The sequence below is a fragment of the Topomyia yanbarensis genome, chromosome 2 (assembly GCF_030247195.1).
Source record: "Topomyia yanbarensis strain Yona2022 chromosome 2, ASM3024719v1, whole genome shotgun sequence".
Lineage (NCBI taxonomy): Eukaryota > Metazoa > Arthropoda > Insecta > Diptera > Culicidae > Topomyia > Topomyia yanbarensis.
Window position 1 is genome coordinate 224,152,009 of NC_080671.1, and position 22,053 is coordinate 224,174,061.

Consider the following 22,053-nt stretch of genomic DNA (forward strand, 5'->3'; position numbering starts at 1 on the left):
ATATTAGCGCCCTAGAAAGCTTGAAATCGATCTGCGAGCTATGAGAATATTATACTGGCGCCCCAGCGACCAAGGATGCGCTCTCCGAGTATCATGTAGCGCCCCAGAGAGTCCGAAAGAGAAGAATCTGAGAGCGCCCTGCGGACGATGAGAGTTTCATAATATCCTAGAGAGTTTGAGAGCGCCCTGCGAGGAATATCATGCTGGTGCTCAAGGGACTCTGAGAGCGCCCTGCGAGCTCTGTGAATATCATAGCCCTGAAGAGCTTGAGAGCGCCTTGTGAGCTATGATATTATATATCATACTGGGGTCCTAGCGAGTATGAAAGCATTCTCCGAGCTATTGGAATATCATACTGGCACCCCAGAGAATCTGAAAGCGCCCTACGAACTGTGGGAATGTCAGATTAGCGCCCTGCGAGCTATGGAAATATCATACTGGCACCAGAGAGAATCTGAGAGCGCCCTGCGAGCGATGAGAATATAAGGCTACCCTAGAGAGTTTGAGAGCGCCCAGCGTGCTATGGGAATGTTATGCTGGCGCTCTAGAGAACCTGAGAGCGCCCTGCGAGCTATGTGAATACCATACTTGCGCCCCATAGAGTCATACTAGCACCCTGGAGAGACTGAGAGCGCCCAACGAGCTATGAGAATATCGTAATAGCACCCCAGCGAGTGTGGAAGCGCTCTCCGAGCTATGTGGATCACAATAGCACCCCATAGGGTCTCGGAGCGCCCTGCGAGGTTTGAAAATGACAAACTAGTGCCCTTGCGAGTCTGAGAGCACCCTGCGAATATCATACTGGCGCCCCATAGAGTCATATTAGCGCCCTGTGAGCTGTGAAAAGCACCCCAGCGAGCGCGGAAGCGCTCTCCGAGCTATGGGAATATTATACTAGCGCTCCAGAGAATCTTAGAGCGCCCTACGAACTATGAGAATATTAGAATAGCGCCCTAGCAAGTTTGAGAGCGCCCTGCGAACTATGTGAAAATGGTAAAAGCACTCGAGAGAATCTAAGAGCGCCCTGCAATCTATGAGAATATTAGACTAGCGCCCCAGAGAATTTGTAAGCGCCCGGCAAATTAAGATAACATATGAGAGAGTTTTGTGAATATCATACTAGCACCCTGAAGAGCTTGAGAGCGCCCTGAGAACTTTGAAAATGACAAACTAGTGCCCCTGCGAGTCTGAGAGCACCCTGCGAGCTATCGGAATATCATACTAGCGTCCTATGAGTTTTGCAAATATCATATTGGCGCCCCAGAGAGTGTGAAAGCGCCCTGCAAGCGATGGGAACATCAGACTATCGTCCGAGAGAATCTGAGAGCGCCTTGCGTGACTTGTAAGTATCAAACGAGGTGTGGGAATATCATACTAGTGCTTTCAAGTATCTGAGAGTATCCTATGCGCATATCATACCAGTGCCCCATACAGTCTGGGATCGCCATGTGAGTTATGAAAATATCATACTAGCGCGGCAGGGAGTTTGACAATACCCTACGAGTTTGAATAGATTCACAAAATTCCAATTTGCTGGGATCATTAAATTTGCCTTCCAGAATGATAAGGCCAACGGAATTTTTTTTTTGGCTCAAAAAAATTTTTTTTTCGGTTCCAGGAGCTGGTTAGTCGCCGACTAACCGTGACTAACCGCAACTACAGCACTGGGACATTCGCCTGAACTCTTTTATGTTGACATTCCACGCACAAAAGCCCTTCTACTGGCTTTTAACTGTGGAGTGAGTTTAACTTCCAGTGAGTCCAAATAGTATTTGTTATCCGATTTGGCCTTTAATTTATTTCATTTGTGCATGCCATGCTTTAAAGAGGCCTATTTCTAAGATAAAGCAGCTTGACAAATGCCTCTTGATCCCACTATACACATGTGTAACGAAATATTCAATAATGTGAGTAGTAAAGGTAGGTAAACTTCGTAAAACGTACATATCGGTTTAAAAATTGTACGCTATATCGAATTGTACGTTATATCGAGGTATTAGGACAAAAAATGAAAAAAATGAGATTTGTTGAGTAATTATCAAAAAGTTTGATGTTTCTGAATTTTAACTCTAGCGTTTTTATTTTTGTTTTATTCCTCAAATTCTACACGTTCAACAAGTTACATTTTATGACAATTGATTGAAGAATAATAAAGATATATGCATGAGAAAATGATAAAATTTAATATGAATGACAAAAAGCCCTATAACCCCAACTTCTCGTATTCGGACTAAGGTCAAAAGGGTTCTGTTCGATTTCTGAGATTTTTTCACATTAGAATAACTACAAAATATGTACGATTTGCGTTACGGAGCAGAAAAATCATTAAAAATATGGCATTTTGGGGCAAAAATGACCAAGTGCTCCACTTTTCCGTATTTTCCTAGAAACAAAAATATCTCCATTCAAATACTAAGGTTATTTCCTTTGAAAAGATGTATAAATTGTAATTTTCTGATTGCTACTTCAAAAGTTATAGCATTTAATGTATTTTTCCTCCATATTTTCCCATACCATCAATTTCAAAAAATTTCAAGCGAAGTGGGCGGGAGTCTAAAATTGTCCAAATGATGTGAAATTTGGCATTTGAGCTTACTTTGGCATTTGTCACAAAATGAGACGGGAGCCTTTGAGAAATCAAAAAAAAAAATTTGCAATGCCCTAATATCGAAGCATGCAAAATTCTCACAAAATTGTTGTTCATGGTACTTTATTTTTTAGAATTTTGATGACGCGTTACTAATTTTGAAAATCTAACCTACCTAATAGTGTGGAACTACTTTTCTCGTAAGAAAATTATAGTGGTTCCATAAAAAAGATGCCACAATTAATTTAAATTTATTGAATTATTTTGACTCCTTTTCTAATTATTAAGTCATTCGTCATAATTATTCTGTCTGAGCTTGTAAAGTGTTTTTTAATATTCACACAATTCTGCGCCTTATCAAATAAAAGCAACTTATGGACTTTAATCGTTAGGATAGGCAATAAAGATTCACTTGTATCCCCGATTCAAGAATTTCTGAAAATATATTTCAGTCCGCTAACCGGTTTCCTAAATACTCCAAACCGGTCGTAAAACGTGCACAGTTGTCCGTGTAACTACAAATATGATCTCCCACTCTTATTTAGTCTGAGAAACCAGCAGTAAAATTTTGGTAAATATCATTGAATTCCTCGTAGATCGTCAAGGGGACTTCACTTCATGCATCACATGATGACAACATCTATACAAAACGGACAAAACAATCATGAGTCCAGGGAACTGAGTTCAGGAATATCCGCAGTCGGAGTTAAATGTGTCTACATTACTTTGAATATGATTCGTAGATCATAAGGTTGGTGTAATTTGATGACCCAAATATCGAGAATGATAAAAAGAATCTTTAGTCCGAAGAACCGAATTCGGGAGTTCCAGGAAGCGATTGTGGTGTCAACAAATATGATTGCATTAGACATGCTATTTTTTGTGGCACAGCATATCATGGAACTTGCCATTCGGTCCAGATAATCAGATTCCGCAGTCCCGAAACCAACCAACAATATTTTAATTTTAGTTTTCAGTTAGAACTTACTGATTTTGTATTATTTTTTTGAGATAAATGGTTGATTTTAATTTACGATCATACGCAAATGAAATTGGAAAAATCTCTCTCGTAGACTTCAATGAAATCGACAATTGCTAACATGCTTATTAGAAGCCCAATTAGTATGTTTCAAGATTATGTGTAACATATTGAATTCTTAAAATAAGGCATACATGCGTAATTGAAGAGAAATTTGGACATGAAAAATGAATTAAAAAATATGTACGTTATATCTAGGAACAGTGTACACAAGTGATGTACGTGTAGGTAATGCATATATATATATATATATATATATATATATATATATATATATATATATATATATATATATATATATATATATATATATATATATATATATATATATATATATATATATATATATATATATATATATATATATATATATATATATATATATATATATATATATATATATATATATATATATATATATATATATATATATATATATATATATATATATATATATATGCATTACCTACACGTACATCACTTGTGTACACTGTTCCTCGATATAACGTACATATTTTTTAATTCATTTTTCATGTCCAAATTTCTCTTCAATTACGCATGTATGCCTTATTTTAAGAATTTAATATGTTACACATAATCTTGAAACATACTAATTGGGCTTCTAATAAGCATGTTAGCAATTGTCGATTTCATTGAAGTCTACGAGAGAGATTTTTCCAATTTCATTTGCGTATGATCGTAAATTAAAATCAACCATTTATCTCAAAAAAATAATACAAAATCAGTAAGTTCTAACTGAAAACTAAAATTAAAATATTGTTGGTTGGTTTCGGGACTGCGGAATCTGATTATCTGGACCGAATGGCAAGTTCCATGATATGCTGTGCCACAAAAAATAGCATGTCTAATGCAATCATATTTGTTGACACCACAATCGCTTCCTGGAACTCCCGAATTCGGTTCTTCGGACTAAAGATTCTTTTTATCATTCTCGATATTTGGGTCATCAAATTACACCAACCTTATGATCTACGAATCATATTCAAAGTAATGTAGACACATTTAACTCCGACTGCGGATATTCCTGAACTCAGTTCCCTGGACTCATGATTGTTTTGTCCGTTTTGTATAGATGTTGTCATCATGTGATGCATGAAGTGAAGTCCCCTTGACGATCTACGAGGAATTCAATGATATTTACCAAAATTTTACTGCTGGTTTCTCAGACTAAATAAGAGTGGGAGATCATATTTGTAGTTACACGGACAACTGTGCACGTTTTACGACCGGTTTGGAGTATTTAGGAAACCGATTAGCGGACTGAAATATATTTTCAGAAATTCTTGAATCGGGGATACAAGTGAATCTTTATTGCCTATCCTAACGATTAAAGTCCATAAGTTGCTTTTATTTGATAAGGCGCAGAATTGTGTGAATATTAAAAAACACTTTACAAGCTCAGACAGAATAATTATGACGAATGACTTAATAATTAGAAAAGGAGTCAAAATAATTCAATAAATTTAAATTAATTGTGGCATCTTTTTTATGGAACCACTATAATTTTCTTACGAGAAAAGTAGTTCCACACTATTAGGTAGGTTAGATTTTCAAAATTAGTTACGCGTCATCAAAATTCTAAAAAATAAAGTACCATGAACAACAATTTTGTGAGAATTTTGCATGCTTCGATATTAGGGCATTGCAAATTTTTTTTTTGATTTCTCAAAGGCTCCCGTCTCATTTTGTGACAAATGCCAAAGTAAGCTCAAATGCCAAATTTCACATCATTTGGACAATTTTAGACTCCCGCCTACTTCGCTTGAAATTTTTTGAAATTGACGGTATGGGAAAATATGGAGGAAAAATACATTAAATGCTATAACTTTTGAAGTAGCAATCAGAAAATTACAATTTATACATCTTTTCAAAGGAAATAACCTTAGTATTTGAATGGAGATATTTTTGTTTCTAGGAAAATACGGAAAAGTGGAGCACTTGGTCATTTTTGCCCCAAAATGCCATATTTTTAATGATTTTTCTGCTCCGTAACGCAAATCGTACATATTTTGTAGTTATTCTAATGTGAAAAAATCTCAGAAATCGAACAGAACCCTTTTGACCTTAGTCCGAATACGAGAAGTTGGGGTTATAGGGCTTTTTGTCATTCATATTAAATTTTATCATTTTCTCATGCATATATCTTTATTATTCTTCAATCAATTGTCATAAAATGTAACTTGTTGAACGTGTAGAATTTGAGGAATAAAACAAAAATAAAAACGCTAGAGTTAAAATTCAGAAACATCAAACTTTTTGATAATTACTCAACAAATCTCATTTTTTTCATTTTTTGTCCTAATACCTCGATATAACGTACAATTCGATATAGCGTACAATTTTTAAACCGATATGTACGTTTTACGAAGTTTACCTACCTTTACTACTCACATTATTGAATATTTCGTTACACATGTGTATAGTGGGATCAAGAGGCATTTGTCAAGCTGCTTTATCTTAGAAATAGGCCTCTTTAAAGCATGGCATGCACAAATGAAATAAATTAAAGGCCAAATCGGATAACAAATACTATTTGGACTCACTGGAAGTTAAACTCACTCCACAGTTAAAAGCCAGTAGAAGGGCTTTTGTGCGTGGAATGTCAACATAAAAGAGTTCAGGCGAATGTCCTATAAAAATAATATATTAAGGTTTCTTCGCAATAACCCTGCAATTGTCACGTATGATAATAACCGACAAACAAATGTAGTACCAGGACATTACTTTTAACGGAGCATTTCACTTGTACACACTTCGAAAAACTCTTGTAATTTCACGTCATCTGACGCCGACATATGCCAGCGAACAAAATGACCGATTATTACGTTCATTCTTATTTTTGCAAGACGCTAAATTATTAAAAAACGTAATTTTACATTATTCCAACGGTAAAATTACGTGCGACGTTAGTAAAATTGAAGTAAGATGCATTTTCAATCCGAAAATAAAAATATCCTTACTGCAGTTCGTGATGCAGCTTCTTACCAACAAATAATCGGCCCATTATCTATTTTCGTGAAAATGGAAGAAACAAATAAAATTAAATCAATCAAATTTTCACCAAAATTCAGAATAGATCAACCATTTACTGGGTCGAAACTTTGTGAAATTATGAGTCAAGGAGATTTGCCTTTCTTTCGAAAATTATATGCGTATAGTCGTATACATGTATTCTAATATCAAGATCATTTATTTTTCTTTATTTCTGCGAATATGGCGTTGCCGAATATGCTGCCCAAACGAGTTGAATGATTTAAAAATAACCTGACAATGGTCGAAAGGGCACTCTAACTTTTTTTCCCTTTTGTGCAACCGAACATGTCTGATAAAAAACTACGTTTTCAGCGGATAATTCGCAGAACTAGCAATATAATTGCATTTTTATCTTCACACGAAAAATCATTATGCACAGCCGTTGGACCTTGAAGAACTTTTGAGATATATACGCGCTTCACTTCGTTTGATGCGTTTATGATGCGGGATGTGTAATTTTATGGCATCTTACACTGAAAATATAGCCATTGGGTCCAAATTTTATTTCTTGCGCTTAAAAATAGTGTATGTGTGACAATCGTTTTTGTTTATAATGACAGAATATTGAGTTTATTAAAGAGAGTATCATGAGTCCGTCGATGATGACATAAAAATATATCACGTTTAAAGTTGCGTCATATGTAATTGCGTCAGATTTCTCAATTGAGTCATCTTTAATATTCAGATTTTTTTAGTGTGTAGAGCAGTGAAATTCGCAAACAAAATATTATGGATGGCATTTAACACTGGACTCCATAAAAGTGCGATTTATCTTATAAAAGTGCGCTTTTACATTGAATCGTTTTCATGTATGAGGCGCACTTATTCCACGTTTGATAATACATAAGTACGTAATAGACACCAAGACAATTCTATGTAAAAGCGCAGTTTTATTTACGTTTCCGCACTATATATATATATATATATATATATATATATATATATATATATATATATATATATATATATATATATATATATATATATATATATATATATATATATATATATATATATATATATATATATATATATATATATATATATATATATATATATATATATATATATATATATATATATATATATATATATATATATATATATATATATATATATATATATATATATATATATATAAAAATAAATTTCTCTTCAATTACGCATGTATGCCTTATTTTAAGAATTCAATATGTTACACATAATCTTGAAACATACTAATTGGGCTTCTAATAAGCATGTTAGCAATTGTCGATTTCATTGAAGTCTACGAGAGACATTTTTCCAATTTCATTTGCGTATGATCGTAAATTAAAATCAACCATTTATCTCAAAAAAATAATACAAAATCAGTAAGTTCTAACTGAAAACTAAAATTAAAATATTGTTGGTTGGTTTCGGGACTGCGGAATCTGATTATCTGGACCGAATGGCAAGTTCCATGATATGCTGTGCCACAAAAAATAGCATGTCTAATGCAATCATATTTGTTGACACCACAATCGCTTCCTGGAACTCCCGAATTCGGTTCTTCGGACTAAAGATTCTTTTTATCATTCTCGATATTTGGGTCATCAAATTACACCAACCTTATGATCTACGAATCATATTCAAAGTAATGTAGACACATTTAACTCCGACTGCGGATATTCCTGAACTCAGTTCCCTGGACTCATGATTGTTTTGTCCGTTTTGTATAGATGTTGTCATCATGTGATGCATGAAGTGAAGTCCCCTTGACGATCTACGAGGAATCCAATGATATTTACCAAAATTTTACTGCTGGTTTCTCAGACTAAATAAGAGTGGGAGGTCATATTTGTAGTTACACGGACAACTGTGCACGTTTTACGACCGGTTTGGAGTATTTAGGAAACCGGTTAGCGGACTGAAATATATTTTCAGAAATTCTTGAATCGGGGATACAAGTGAATCTTTATTGCCTATTCTAACGATTAAAGTCCATACTTGCTTTTATTTGATGAGGCGCAGAATTGTGTGAATATTAAAAAACACTTTACAAGCTCAGACAGAATAATTATGACGAATGACTTATTAATTAGAAAAGGAGTCAAAATAATTCAATAAATTTAAATTAATTGTGGCATCTTTTTTATGGAACCACTATAAGGCCATTGCAAATCTTTTTTAAAAATTATGTCACCCCCCCCCCCTTCAAAATCGCTGAAAAAAATCAGGGGGCAAATAATTTTTTTTAAAATAACCAAAATTCAAAAAAATATCACGTTTTATAGAACAACAGTAGCTTCCATAGAGTTTTGCTTTTCGTAAATGAAAACTATTATGGTAGTTTTAGAAATTAGCATCCCATGATAATTTTTATTTTGACTATTCTCGGGTAAATGTGAAGTTTAAATGAGATCATCGATCCAGTCCAACATCAAATGAAACGTTTGCTGGTCGCGGAAGGAAGGACCCATCTGTGTATTATCAAACGAAAATCTCATGGAAAGGCTAATACAGACCGACTTCTGAATCGATTCCATTTTAAACGCAACAGTCGATAGAGACATAATCGATCGTTGCATTCGAAAATAACTTCGATAAGGAAACAATCTGAATTCAAATCAGACTCCTGGCGATTTATATGTGGTTCAATATTCAATATACATGAGTTTTACCGAAAGGTTTTTGACATTTAAAGATTTCATATGGGATCGTAGTGTTCATATCGTATTTCCGCAGCCATATGTGCGATTCTTATGAACTTGATCAGATCAAAATCTGCTACCAATCCTTCCATTTAAGGCTAAGCTTGTGAAAATCGAATAAGTCGTTTTCCAAGAAGCCGAAGAGACATTAATGCTGAAATATTCCATGAACCAGAAACATGCGAAATTTTCGAGATAGACGCTGGAATCAAAAAAAACTTTGTCTGGCCATCAGCGATCAAGAATGCTCTAGCAAAGCTAAATATAGATCTTACAAATAATGGTATCATCGGCACTTACCGCAGGGGGAACCGGCAATCCATTATCGATGTCAATTTTTGTAGCCTTGGAGTAACCGGAAAGATGGACTGAAAAGTGTGCGAGGATATATCCACAGCGACCACCAAGCGATCTGGTACAGCATTGATAACAGGACTATGAACTACACATGAATATGAATATGTGGGAGATATATAAACGAGTGAAGATGGAAAACAGCGATTTTTCATAGGAATGTGTCCGTCGCAGAACTTTAATTTGAGGGTATCCTCTTCAACCTAAATGCGAACGAGTTCACGGCACTACTAACAAGGGCGTGTAATGCGACCATACCAAGGGATGGGAAACCGAGAAACGGTCGCCGGGTGCAATACGACGATTATCGATCTACGTATAAGTTGCCTCCGAGCTTGGAGAAGAAGTTGGAGATCACTTCGGTTTCTCATCTCACTCAGTTCAGAAGCTAGAAATCGCTCCGCTGCAATAGCAGGGCAAGTAATAAAATTTACCCGCGCGACGCTTGGTCTATTTGCAAAGGCAAAAATTGATTCCTTCTGCCTAGTGTGTGAAACGTGAGCAAACAATGAGTGACAATGCAAAGCAAAAGTATATCACGATGCGGGCAAACTGTGTTGCTGTTGACTACACGAAATATCCGGTAGTACCATCAATTCATGAAGGGGATCAAATGTTGAAGGTGAACTTGAAGTTCAACGTAGCTTGCGGTACTTTATGCGGTGCAATTCCACCATTTATGTCATGCGGTACTGAATATGTTAAAAAACATTAGTCAAGCAGAATCATTCGCTTCCCAGAACAACATGAAACACGTCATCGAATGTAATGACATTTTATACAGTATCCCAACGTATATAGATGTTGACAGTATTGAAATAAAGATACATGACCTGGCACCACGTACTAGTTCCTTCGCTATCAAACAAATCCTGTCAAAATACGGAGAGGTGAATAGTGTTAAGGAAGATAGTTGGAGGAACTTCTTCCCAAGACTCCGCAACGGAGTTCGTGTGGTGAGAATGCGTCCGACAAAACCTATTCCCTCTTACTTGACTTTCACATGCAAATCACCTCATGGTGCTGAATATTCTCAACGAATACTAGTCACGCATCCAGGCCAGATTCCTACCTGTCAATATTGTAATCATCCGCTACACCACGGGAAACCTTGCGCAGAGAATGCTAAAGAAATTCCACCTGATACGACCAAAGCCGGTATACAATCATCGTATGTTAAACCACAACCAGTTGGTAAACCAACGACTGCAGACCGGGCATTCACAAACACCAGCTCAACAACGATCGACCCCAGTACCACTAAACCAACTGCCATTACCAACATCGAAGTAACAACGATTACAGCAAATGTTTCCAAACCACCAATAAGGAATCTAATGCCGATGAAGAAGGATTTACAATAGCGACCCGTAAGCACAAACAACAAATAAGAACATCCGACGATGAGCAAGATGAATGCAGTACCGATGATGACATGGACGTAAACGAAAACGCGAGAGAAGACGGACCAAATGACCCCCAAGGTGCGCTCCACGGCTCAGTTGTGCTAACGCATTGAGCCATGTCAAATATATTTAAAATTAAAACAGAAGTCAGAAAGCTCAAGGGAAGCGAGCTGCAAGAACCGCTCTCAACAAAGCAGTCAAGCTGCACAAGAAAGCCTTGCCACAAAGCCAACGCGAATTTCCTTAAGGGAGACCTACAAAGTTGGCATAACAAAGATAAAAGGCTCAGCTGCACCACCTGAAAGGTGTCCGGAAAAGATGGAGGTCACCATCGAAAGGTTTTCCCCACAACATGAATCTATTTTCGCCGTACAGTGAGGAGGATGATCACAAAGATGAAGATCGATTTACCAACAAACAGCTTATCGAAATGGCGAAAGCCATTAAAGTGAAGTAATACATGAGAGCCCGGATATGTTCAAAACGATCCGATAATTGGAAGCGACAAAAGCTGATGTTGCTTCCGATGCCGGGACAACATGGAGATCTTTCAGCGTAGTCAATATATCCCTTGGTAATGTTAGAGAGAAGGAGTAATCCTGAATAAGCTAACGAAGTACGCGGACCGTGAGAACGGCATCTCATGTAATTCGGCTTCCTTATAGGCAGGTCTATAGTGAAATCCATCCAAACGGTTGTGGGAGCTTTGGAGACAGCAGAGATAAGGATATCGTTTTTGCGTGGTGGTTCTCTTAGACGTGAAGAATGCTTCAATAGTACTAGCTGGGAAGCAATCGCCCATTCGCTGTACAGTATGAGTAACTCTGCAGGATATTATAGAGCTACTTTCAGTACCGAACACTGATCTACGAGACAGACAAGGGAGAATCACAACTACAACTGACGTTCCTCGACTCGACGCTGTGGAACGCAGTGTACGATGGAGTATTGAAGCTGAACCTTCCCAGAGATATAACGATTTTCGGCTTCACGGATGATGTGGTGTTCCAAGTAATCGAACAATCGCTAGAAGAGGAGACACTCGACACGGAGACGATTGCCCATCATAAAACAGAGTTGGTGATGACTAGCAGCCGAAAGACAGCGCGGTCGGAAAATATATCATCGACTTGGACTTTTAAAGTTACGATGATTATGTCAAGGGGAAGGCTGTGAGAGCAACCACAGCTTTGCTTGAGGCGCCAGTGTACTGGGCACCACGAACCAGCTGGAACCGCCGGACCGAAGCATGTGAGCAGACTAGTTTCACCGTCAGGGACAAGATCGAGTAGGTCGAGTGAAGCATCAGCGGTGGGTCGTCGAGTTTTCAACGAACCGGAAGCAGCGAACCAGAAGCTACGCTCCATCCGGTATCGCTGAACCGTCCTCGCCAAGTACTGGTTGGCCCTTTGAGTAGGATTTATGGACTATGCGAGAAGATTGCGACAAAACTGGGAGCTAAATGACTCACGCAACAGGCATCGGTATCGGGAGAATTTCCGACGAGGAATTGAGATGACTCGCGAAAACAGGAACTAAATGGTTCACAGAAACGGGAGCCAAACGGTTAACGGAAGTTCACGACTGCGATTAGCCGGATATGTGTTCGGAGCTAAACCGCTCTAATGTATCATTTTGTCTTAAGACTGAATCAGCCTCCCCACGATATAACGCTTCGATGCAGTCTCGTGGAACAAAAGGAAGGAAGAAAGGTAAGGACTATTAGTAGTGGTTAGGCACAAAAGTGAATCCCACCTGGAACCAATGCACTTTTGAAGCTATTTAACCATACTATAAAACATACAGACATTTTCAGATATCGACGAACTGAATCTAGTGGTATATGACGCTCGACACTCCGGGTGTATCTTAAAAAGTCGAATTTCAGAATGATTGCACAGTCTTCCTTATATGAAAAAGGCAAAAAATGAACTGATGATTGCTATACATTTCATAAATCCGTACGACTATCAAATGAATTTCTCTGATGTGGCTACCTACTGCGCAACAAGATGGAGAAACATGCAAAGATTTCGAAGATGTACACGGAACCGAGCCGAATTACTATCACGTACCAAACAAACAAATCTACGAGTCTTCAAGCACAAGCGATAAACCAAAGCTGATGTTTCCACTAGAGTTCGAAAAAGTATAGTATGCACAGGATGTACGTTCGCCAGGCTACTGTATACGAAATACGCAATAGAAAAAAAATATCAGAGAAAACCATATCTGAGATGAATAATTCCATTGACGCACACTATACCTTTGGATTCATTCCAGAATGTTTTCTAAAAGTCCATAAGTGAAATGTTGCAATCCTGTTTCTGTACATTGTTATCAATCAGGTTACCCTTTGACCGATTTTCATGCCTTGTGTGTACAGTCGGTCCATGTGCCGCCACAACGGAACGAAAACTATTCAAGCAACCAAAAGTTAATACCTTAAAGTACTCTTAAAAGTTTACATTAAGTTCTTAGAGAACTTTCAAGCTTTTATTGGGAATTTAAAAATTGCACTGTTGGGAAAATTATTTAAAAAGAAAACTTTAGCATCCCTTTCCTATGTGAACTTTTGATTGATTCAGTAATGTTTGCTTGAATTTTTCTGGTAAAACAAATATTTCAACCCCGCTATACGAAATCACCCTGCGGAAACGTCCACGAGAACAATCGAAAGAAAATGCAAAAAGACAAAAAAATTGTGTTTATTAAAATAAATATTTATTTTTTGTTTGCCCCCCCTTCAGAAAAAAATTTGTACTTGGACATAATTTTTAAAAAAGATTTTTAATGGCCTAATTTTCTTACGAGAAAAGTAGTTCCACACTATTAGGTAGGTTAGATTTTCAAAATTAGTTACGCGTCATCAAAATTCTACAAAATAAAGTACCATGAACAACAATTTTGTGAGAATTTTGCATGCTTCGATATTAGGGCATTGCAAAAAATTTTTTTTTTTTTATTTCTCAAAGGCTCCCGTCTCATTTTATGACAAATGCCAAAGTAAGCTCAAATGCCAAATTTCACATCATTTGGACAATTTTAGACTCCAGCCCACTTCGCTTGAAATTTTTTGAAATTGATGGTATGGGAAAATATGGAGGAAAAATACATTAAATGCTATAACTTTTGAAGTAGCAATCAGAAAATTACAATTTATACATCTTTTCAAAGGAAATAAACTTAGTATTTGAATGGAAATATTTTTGTTTCTAGGAAAATACGGAAAAGTGGAGCACTTGGTCATTTTTGCCCCAAAATGCCATATTTTTAATGATTTTTCTGCTCCGTAACGCAAATCGTACATATTTTGTAGTTATTCTAATGTGAAAAAATCTCAGAAATCGAACAAAACCCTTTTGACCTTAGTCCGAATACGAGAAGTTGGGGTTATAGGGCTTTTAGTCATTCATATTAAATTTTATCATTTTCTCATGCATATATCTTTATTATTCTTCAATCAATTGTCATAAAATGTAACTTGTTGAACGTGTAGAATTTGAGGAATAAAACAAAAATAAAAACGCTAGAGTTAAAATTCAGAAACATCAAACTTTTTGATAATTACTCAACAAATCTCATTTTTTTTCATTATTTGTCCTAATACCTCGATATAACGTACAATTCGATATAGCGTACAATTTTTAAACCGATATGTACGTTTTACGAAGTTTACCTACCTTTACTACTCACATTATTGAATATTTCGTTACACATGTGTATAGTGGGATCAAGAGGCATTTGTCAAGCTGCTTTATTTTAGAAATAGGCCTCTTTAAAGCATGGCATGCACAAATGAAATAAATTAAAGGCCAAATCGGATAACAAATACTATTTGGACTCACTGGAAGTTAAACTCACTCCACAGTTAAAAGCCAGTAGAAGGGCTTTTGTGCGTGGAATGTCAACATAAAAGAGTTCAGGCGAATGTCCTATAAAAATAATATATTAAGGTTTCTTCGCAATAACCCTGCAATTGTCACGTATGATAATAACCGACAAACAAATGTAGTACCAGGACATTACTTTTAACGGAGCATTTCACTTGTACACACTTCGAAAAACTCTTGTAATTTCACGTCATCTGACGCCGACATATGCCAGCGAACAAAATGACCGATTATTACGTTCATTCTTATTTTTACAAGACGCTAAATTATTAAAAAACGTAATTTTACATTATTCCAACGGTAAAATTACGTGCGACGTTAGTAAAATTGAAGTAAGATGCATTTTCAATCCGAAAATAAAAATATCCTTACTGCAGTTCGTGATGCAGCTTCTTACCAACAAATAATCGGCCCATTATCTATTTTCGTGAAAATGGAAGAAACAAATAAAATTAAATCAATCAAATTTTCACCAAAATTCAGAATAGATCAACCATTTACTGGGTCGAAACTTTGTGAAATTATGAGTCAAGGAGATTTGCCTTTCTTTCGAAAATTATATGCGTATAGTCGTATACATGTATTCTAATATCAAGATCATTTATTTTTCTTTATTTCTGCGAATATGGCGTTGCCGAGTATGCTGCCCAAACGAGTTGAATGATTTAAAAATAACCTGACAATGGTCGAAAGGGCACTCTAACTTTTTTCCCTTTTGTGCAACCGAACATGTCTGATAAAAAACTACGTTTTCAGCGGATAATTCGCAGAACTAGCAATATAATTGCATTTTTATCTTCACACGAAAAATCATCTTGCACAGCCGTTGGACCTTGAAGAACTTTTGAGATATATACGCGCTTCACTTCGTTTGATGCGTTTAATTTTATGGCATCTTACACTGAAAATATAGCCATTGGGTCCAAATTTTATTTCTTGCGCTTAAAAATAGTGTATGTGTGACAATCGTTTTTGTTTATAATGACAGAATATTGAGTTTATTAAAGAGAGTATCATGAGTCCGTCGATGATGACATAAAAATATATCACGTTTAAAGTTGCGTCATATGTAATTGCGTCAAATTTCTCAATTGAGTCATCTTTAATATTCAGATTTTTTTATTGTGAAGAGCAGTGAAATTCGCAAACAAAATATTATGGATGGCATTTAACACTGGACTCCATAAAAGTGCGATTTATCTTATAAAAGTGCGCTTTTACATTGAATCGTTTTCTTGTATGAGGCGCACTTATTCCACGTTTGATAATACATAAGTACGTAATAGACACCAAGACAATTCTATGTAAAAGCGCAGTTTTATTTACGTTTCCGCACTTTTAGTCGCACATATTATGTGCGCAATGGCCTATAAGTAAAATGAAAATCCCGTTTCACGTTTTTCAGTTTGCCCCCTGAATCAAACCTTCAACAGAAACTTACATCAGTATTCAACAAATCAACATTATCTCCTTCAAATCGTCAATCGCAGCCACAATACCGAAGAAAACTAATAAAAGAGCACACTCCTTCGTAGTGTACTCTGGAGCGCGCGCCATGGTGAATTTATTTGAGAACGTCACACATAATTGAAAGAGAGCGGGGTCTTTCTCGCCTAACTACCCCACCGGCAGCGAACACTTGAAATTCGTTTATTTAGCTCCGAAAGAAAAAGCGTTGTTTTTTCTGTGGTCTGCGATCATTGTATGCATAAAACAGGCGCACCTGTACATGATTGAAATGATGCGTGGCGGTAATCATGGAATATATTGCTTCGAGCTGACGGAACTACAGAGTCAGAAAGAAAACTGACGTTTTTTTCTTATGCGCTGCTTTTATATGTGAGTCACGGTTCATTGGATGCAAAGAGGCGGTCCTAGCAACGCTCGCTGCTTGGTTGAATTGTTCGAACCACATACATTATTTTTGTTATTTATAGTTATAGTACATTTTACGGAATCAAATACAATATACATGCACAAATTTCCAATCAGATAGTGCAAAAATATAGCGATTTCGATCAGTACAACAGAAGTAATTCGCATTTGAAAACTGGGAAAATATCTCAGCAGAAACTTTGAAACGGGACCCCTATATTGAAACGTTAGAAGTATTCTACTTCAAAAGTGGACGAGTTCCTGAATCCAATACATCTAAAAGTGTCCAAATCGGTTAAAGGAAGCCATAGTTATGAGCATTTCAGTTTGTGGGTACCCGGGTACCCTCGTTGGCCTGTTAAAGGTGTTTTTTTTGTTGGACATATAACTGTTAAGCGGGTGTTCTTTTTTGATTCAAATTCAAGCCATGTCTTAAGCGTTACTGGACTTAAAATTGTTTTCCCAGTTTATCCAGTCAGAATATCTGTCCTACCCTATGTATTTAAAACACAGTTCTAATTGCGTTTTAAAGTATACAACAAATAGAACGGTTGGGTATACTAATTTGCTGTACTGAAGATATAATTATGTCAGTCCTATTACCACATAAAACACCTATATAACATAAAACGCTGCAGAATGAAGAAAAATGTCACCAAGATAGCATAAAAACCCGTTTTAGCTGGTAGTGCGAACGTTGCATAACAATGTAATTTATCAAATAATTTCATTTTTTCCACCACTAATCGATCAAGAAATACTTAACCTTTAGATTGTTTACTTAAGTTCATAAGTACATTATTGAAAATTTAAATGAAATTTCATATTTCATGGAGAATCTGTATATTTCCGTTGGCGGGCGTGAGCTTCCTCATCACAGCTCTCAATATGGAACTATTCTTTTGAATATATTTTCTTGACAGACCAGCCTATTTTTACTAGATGGATCAGCCAAATAATGCCAATCACCTAGTGAGATACTTGATTAATTAATAGATTACCGTTAAAAGACCTTCAATAAATTATGTTTTAATGGGGAGGGTATATAGCAAATTGAAACATATGAAAATAGGCGAGTGAACAAGAACGTGAGTCTATATGTGTGATAGATAAAATTCATTTGCACGCTCTTGAAAAAGCTACACTTTTAATGTCACCGTGGTCGTGTCCTGTACACAACCCTTTAATTTTTTTATTAATTTTGTTCATCTGCGTTCATTTAATCTACTTTATTCGTTTCATCATTTGGATTCACTCTGATCAGTTTATTCATTTCGTGCATTTTAGTCATATCATTCATTTCACTTATTTTATTCACTGTTTTCATTCAATGCATTTTATTCATTTTTCCAGTTCATACATTTTGTTTAAAATGAAGAACACTTTATTAACCTGACTATTTTTTTCAGTTTTATTCATTTCATCCAAGTAATTCTTTTGACACAATTTATTTTTTCTATTAATTTATAACCTTATAACATCGATTGATTTATCATTTCAATCAATGCATTTTCCTCTTTTTTATTCATTTTGTCAATTCACTTCATTTTGTTTAATTGGTTCGTTTGTTTCATTTATTCATTTAATTTATTTTTTATTCATTTTATTTTCTTTGTCCATTCCATTCATATTATTCATTTGAACACTTAAATTAAATTGATACATTTAATTCATTTAATTCATTTGATTCATTTGCTTCACTTGATTCATTTGATTAATTTGATTCATTTGATCCATTTGATTCATTTGATTCATTTGATTCATTTGATTCATTTGATTCATTTGATTCATTTGATTCATTTGATTCATTTGATTTATTTGATTCATTTGATTCATTTGATTCATTTGATTCATTTGATTCATTTGATTCATTTGATTCATTTGATTCATTTGATTCATTTGATTCATTTGATTCATTTGATTCATTTGATTCATTTGATTCATTTGATTCATTTGATTCATTTGATTCATTTGATTCATTTGATTCATTTGATTCATTTGATTCATTTGATTCATTTGATTCATTTGATTCATTTGATTCATTTGATTCATTTGATTCATTTGATTCATTTGATTCATTTGATTCATTTGATTCATTTGATTCATTTGATTCATTTGATTCATTTGATTCATTTGATTCATTTGATTCATTTGATTCATTTGATTCATTTGATTCATTTGATTCATTTGATTCATTTGATTCATTTGATTCATTTGATTCATTTGATTCATTTGATTCATTTGATTCATTTGATTCATTTGATTCATTTGATTCATTTGATTCATTTGATTCATTTGATTCATTTGATTCATTTGATTCATTTGATTCATTTGATTCATTTGATTCATTTGATTCATTTGATTCATTTGATTCATTTGATTCATTTGATTCATTTCATTCACTTGATTCATTTGATTCATTTGATTCATTTGATTCATTTGATTCATTTGATTTATTTGATTCATTTGATTTATTTGATTCATTTGATTCATTTGATTCATTTGATTCATTTGCTTCATTTGCTTCATTTGCTTCATTTACTTCATTTGATTCATTTGATTTTGATTCATTTGATTCATTTGATTTATTTGATTTATTTGATTCATTTGATTCATTTAATTCATTTTGTTCATATCTTTAATTTTATTCATTTCAGGTTCAGTCATTCCATTTATTTATTTCATTCAATTTGTTAGTTTGAGTCAATTTATTCTATCAATCTTATACTTATTTCTAAATATAGTCTAAATTTTCATTAATAAGGCTAATATAATTTGATTTGTGTATTTTAAAATTTTGATTTACTACTTCGCATGAGTTTTGCCAACTAATGAATGATCCAACAGTGATATGTGTAAGAAATGTCTCCTCTCACTGCTAGGTGGATTAAATCTGTTTTTATGATGGATTTGATCTCATGATAGTTTGTTTCAACAATATCGTGTCTACTTGATTTGAAACGTTTTCATATTTTTGTAAGACTTCGGTTTCAATAGGACTCACAACATTGAGATTAAAATTATGGACGCTTTCAAACTGCTGAGCAAGTTTTTGAGCTTTTTCTTCGTTTGTAAAGCTACCAGTACACTGTTTGTAATAACGTCAAATATTTGACATCTTTCGTGAAATAAATTTGAACTGCTGTGTACTGGCTCTTCAAATATTTGATCAAACACAGTTTGCCAAATTTTTCATTCGTGTTTGTCAAAGCGATTATTTGTCTATTTGTCAAACAGTGTACTGACCAGTTTGTCAAAACTTCAAACAGCGTAACGCTGCAGTTTGTCAAACTTGTCGATGGAGAAGTTTGTCAAACTTGTTGATGGAGAAGTTTGTCAAACTTGTTAATGGAGAAATTTGTCAAACTTGTTGATGGAGAAGTTTGACAAACGTGCTCTGCTCATTCAGGATAGCAAAATACGCAGAACGCGAAACTGATTTGTTTTGACAGAATTTGTTGTCAAAACGAAAAAAAGTTTGAAATTCGGCTGATTGATTGTTTTATTTACATGACTTTAAATTCGACATTCATTCGACACGTTAAAAAAAATTCGGTGCTATTTTGATATTGTTGGTACTTGTCTTTCCAGGAAAATCATGCCTCAAATTAATCGGAAAGGTACAAATTATTTGAATTCAATTGTTTGATACATGCTGAAATGTAAGCAAATGCCATTTCTTTTGAATTCTTTCCGATAGCTCACCAAGAATCAACTGCTCTTGAAAAGCATACAGCAGTTGAATATACTGCCAGTCTTGCGTGATATTATTGTCGAATGTATCTAGTTGAATTCTACATCCTGGTCGGACCGTAGCCTGCGTTGACTATTGTTATTTTATCATAAAGGACTGAATGAGCTCATGGAAGTCGAGATGATGAAGAGTCTGTCGATAGCGATTCCATTGAATCCATCAAACGGAAACTGCGTCTGGCGCTGGATATTTACGCTACTAATGTTGGTGCGCCAAATACTACCCAATAAACAGATACATATCCTCACCACTTGCCAAAAACATGCTCAGGACAAATTGCTCAAGTTGCCCGGTGTTGTACTTGGTAGCTTTAACAATTTGGGAACGAGAAAGTTATTTTAGCTTCGGCAAATCGCCTCTCCTTCGTCCGTCTCCAGATCTCTCAAAACATCTGTCGAACCGTTTGTGTTTGGTTTTGTTGCTCATGTGGTACACCCCGCTTTGCTGATGCTTGAATGTTTGGCTGCAGATTTCACATGAGTACATCTTTTCCTTCACGTCGGTATTAGAAGCCTTGCATTTGGCCACATATGTGTTATACTTTTTACCACAATCGCGACTATCGAACAGTTTCCCGGTGGCATGCTTCTCGTGCAGGCGGAAACTTTTCGCCGATCGGTAGACCTTGCTACATACTCGACATTTGTGCTCGGGCAGCACGTCGACTTCGCGTCTTATACCATTATCTGGTTGTGTTGGGTTCGCAGGTGCACCGTCAGATTGTAGGATTGAGTGAACCCTCGGTCGCAGTATTCGCACACGTACGGAGTTTTCCCGGGTGTGCAACCTGACGTGTATCTTCAGCGTTATCGATTGAGTGAATGTTTTCGAACAGTGGGGACACATTTGAATGGCTTTTCACCTGTAACAGTAAACAGTATATAATTGAAATTTACAGAAAAGAAAATAAGTAAAACCTTAACCTACTCGTGTGCCATCGAATGTGCGTCGTCATCAGGTACTTGTCCGCAAACTCTTTATTACAATATGGACATCGGTTCCGAATGGGTAATGAACGATCCTTCTTTAGCGGCAAACCATCAGATCCCTTTTCTCCCTTTCGAACTACTTTGTTTCATCTTACGATCCGGATCCATAAATCGACGAAAACGCTCTGCAAATCGCCCATTTCAACTTTTTCCTCTCCCAACCCTCTAGTAACGTGAATCTTCCCATTCTCTCCCTTGATGCGCATTTCGGTTTTTGGTTCCAAAGGAAAATGTTTAATTCATCAGCATCTTCCACTGCATTTTCGATATCTGATCGCTCATCGTCCGCGTCCTCGTGTACTAACTCTGGATCCACTTTGTAGTCAACTTCTCCCGCGCTAGGCCGAATCTGAAAGCAGCTTTCGGAAATAAACGTGCACAGTTGTCCGTGTAACTACAAATATGATCTCCCACTCTTATTTAGTCTGAG

General features: G+C 35.7%; 1 protein-coding gene across 1 annotated transcript; it reads right to left on the reverse strand.

The window, feature by feature from the left end:
- Positions 1-20,967: 20,967 nt before the first annotated feature.
- LOC131680100 (zinc finger protein 433-like) lies at positions 20,968-21,480 on the reverse strand. The gene has a single exon (XM_058960821.1). The coding sequence runs from the start codon at positions 21,478-21,480 to the stop codon at positions 20,968-20,970; it is 513 nt and encodes a 170-aa protein (XP_058816804.1).
- Positions 21,481-22,053: the final 573 nt, after the last annotated feature.

Coding starts and splice junctions, on each gene's coding strand:
- LOC131680100 (XM_058960821.1), bottom strand. CDS start 21,480: ATGTGTCCCCACTGTTCGAAAACATTCACTCAATCGATAACGCTGAAG.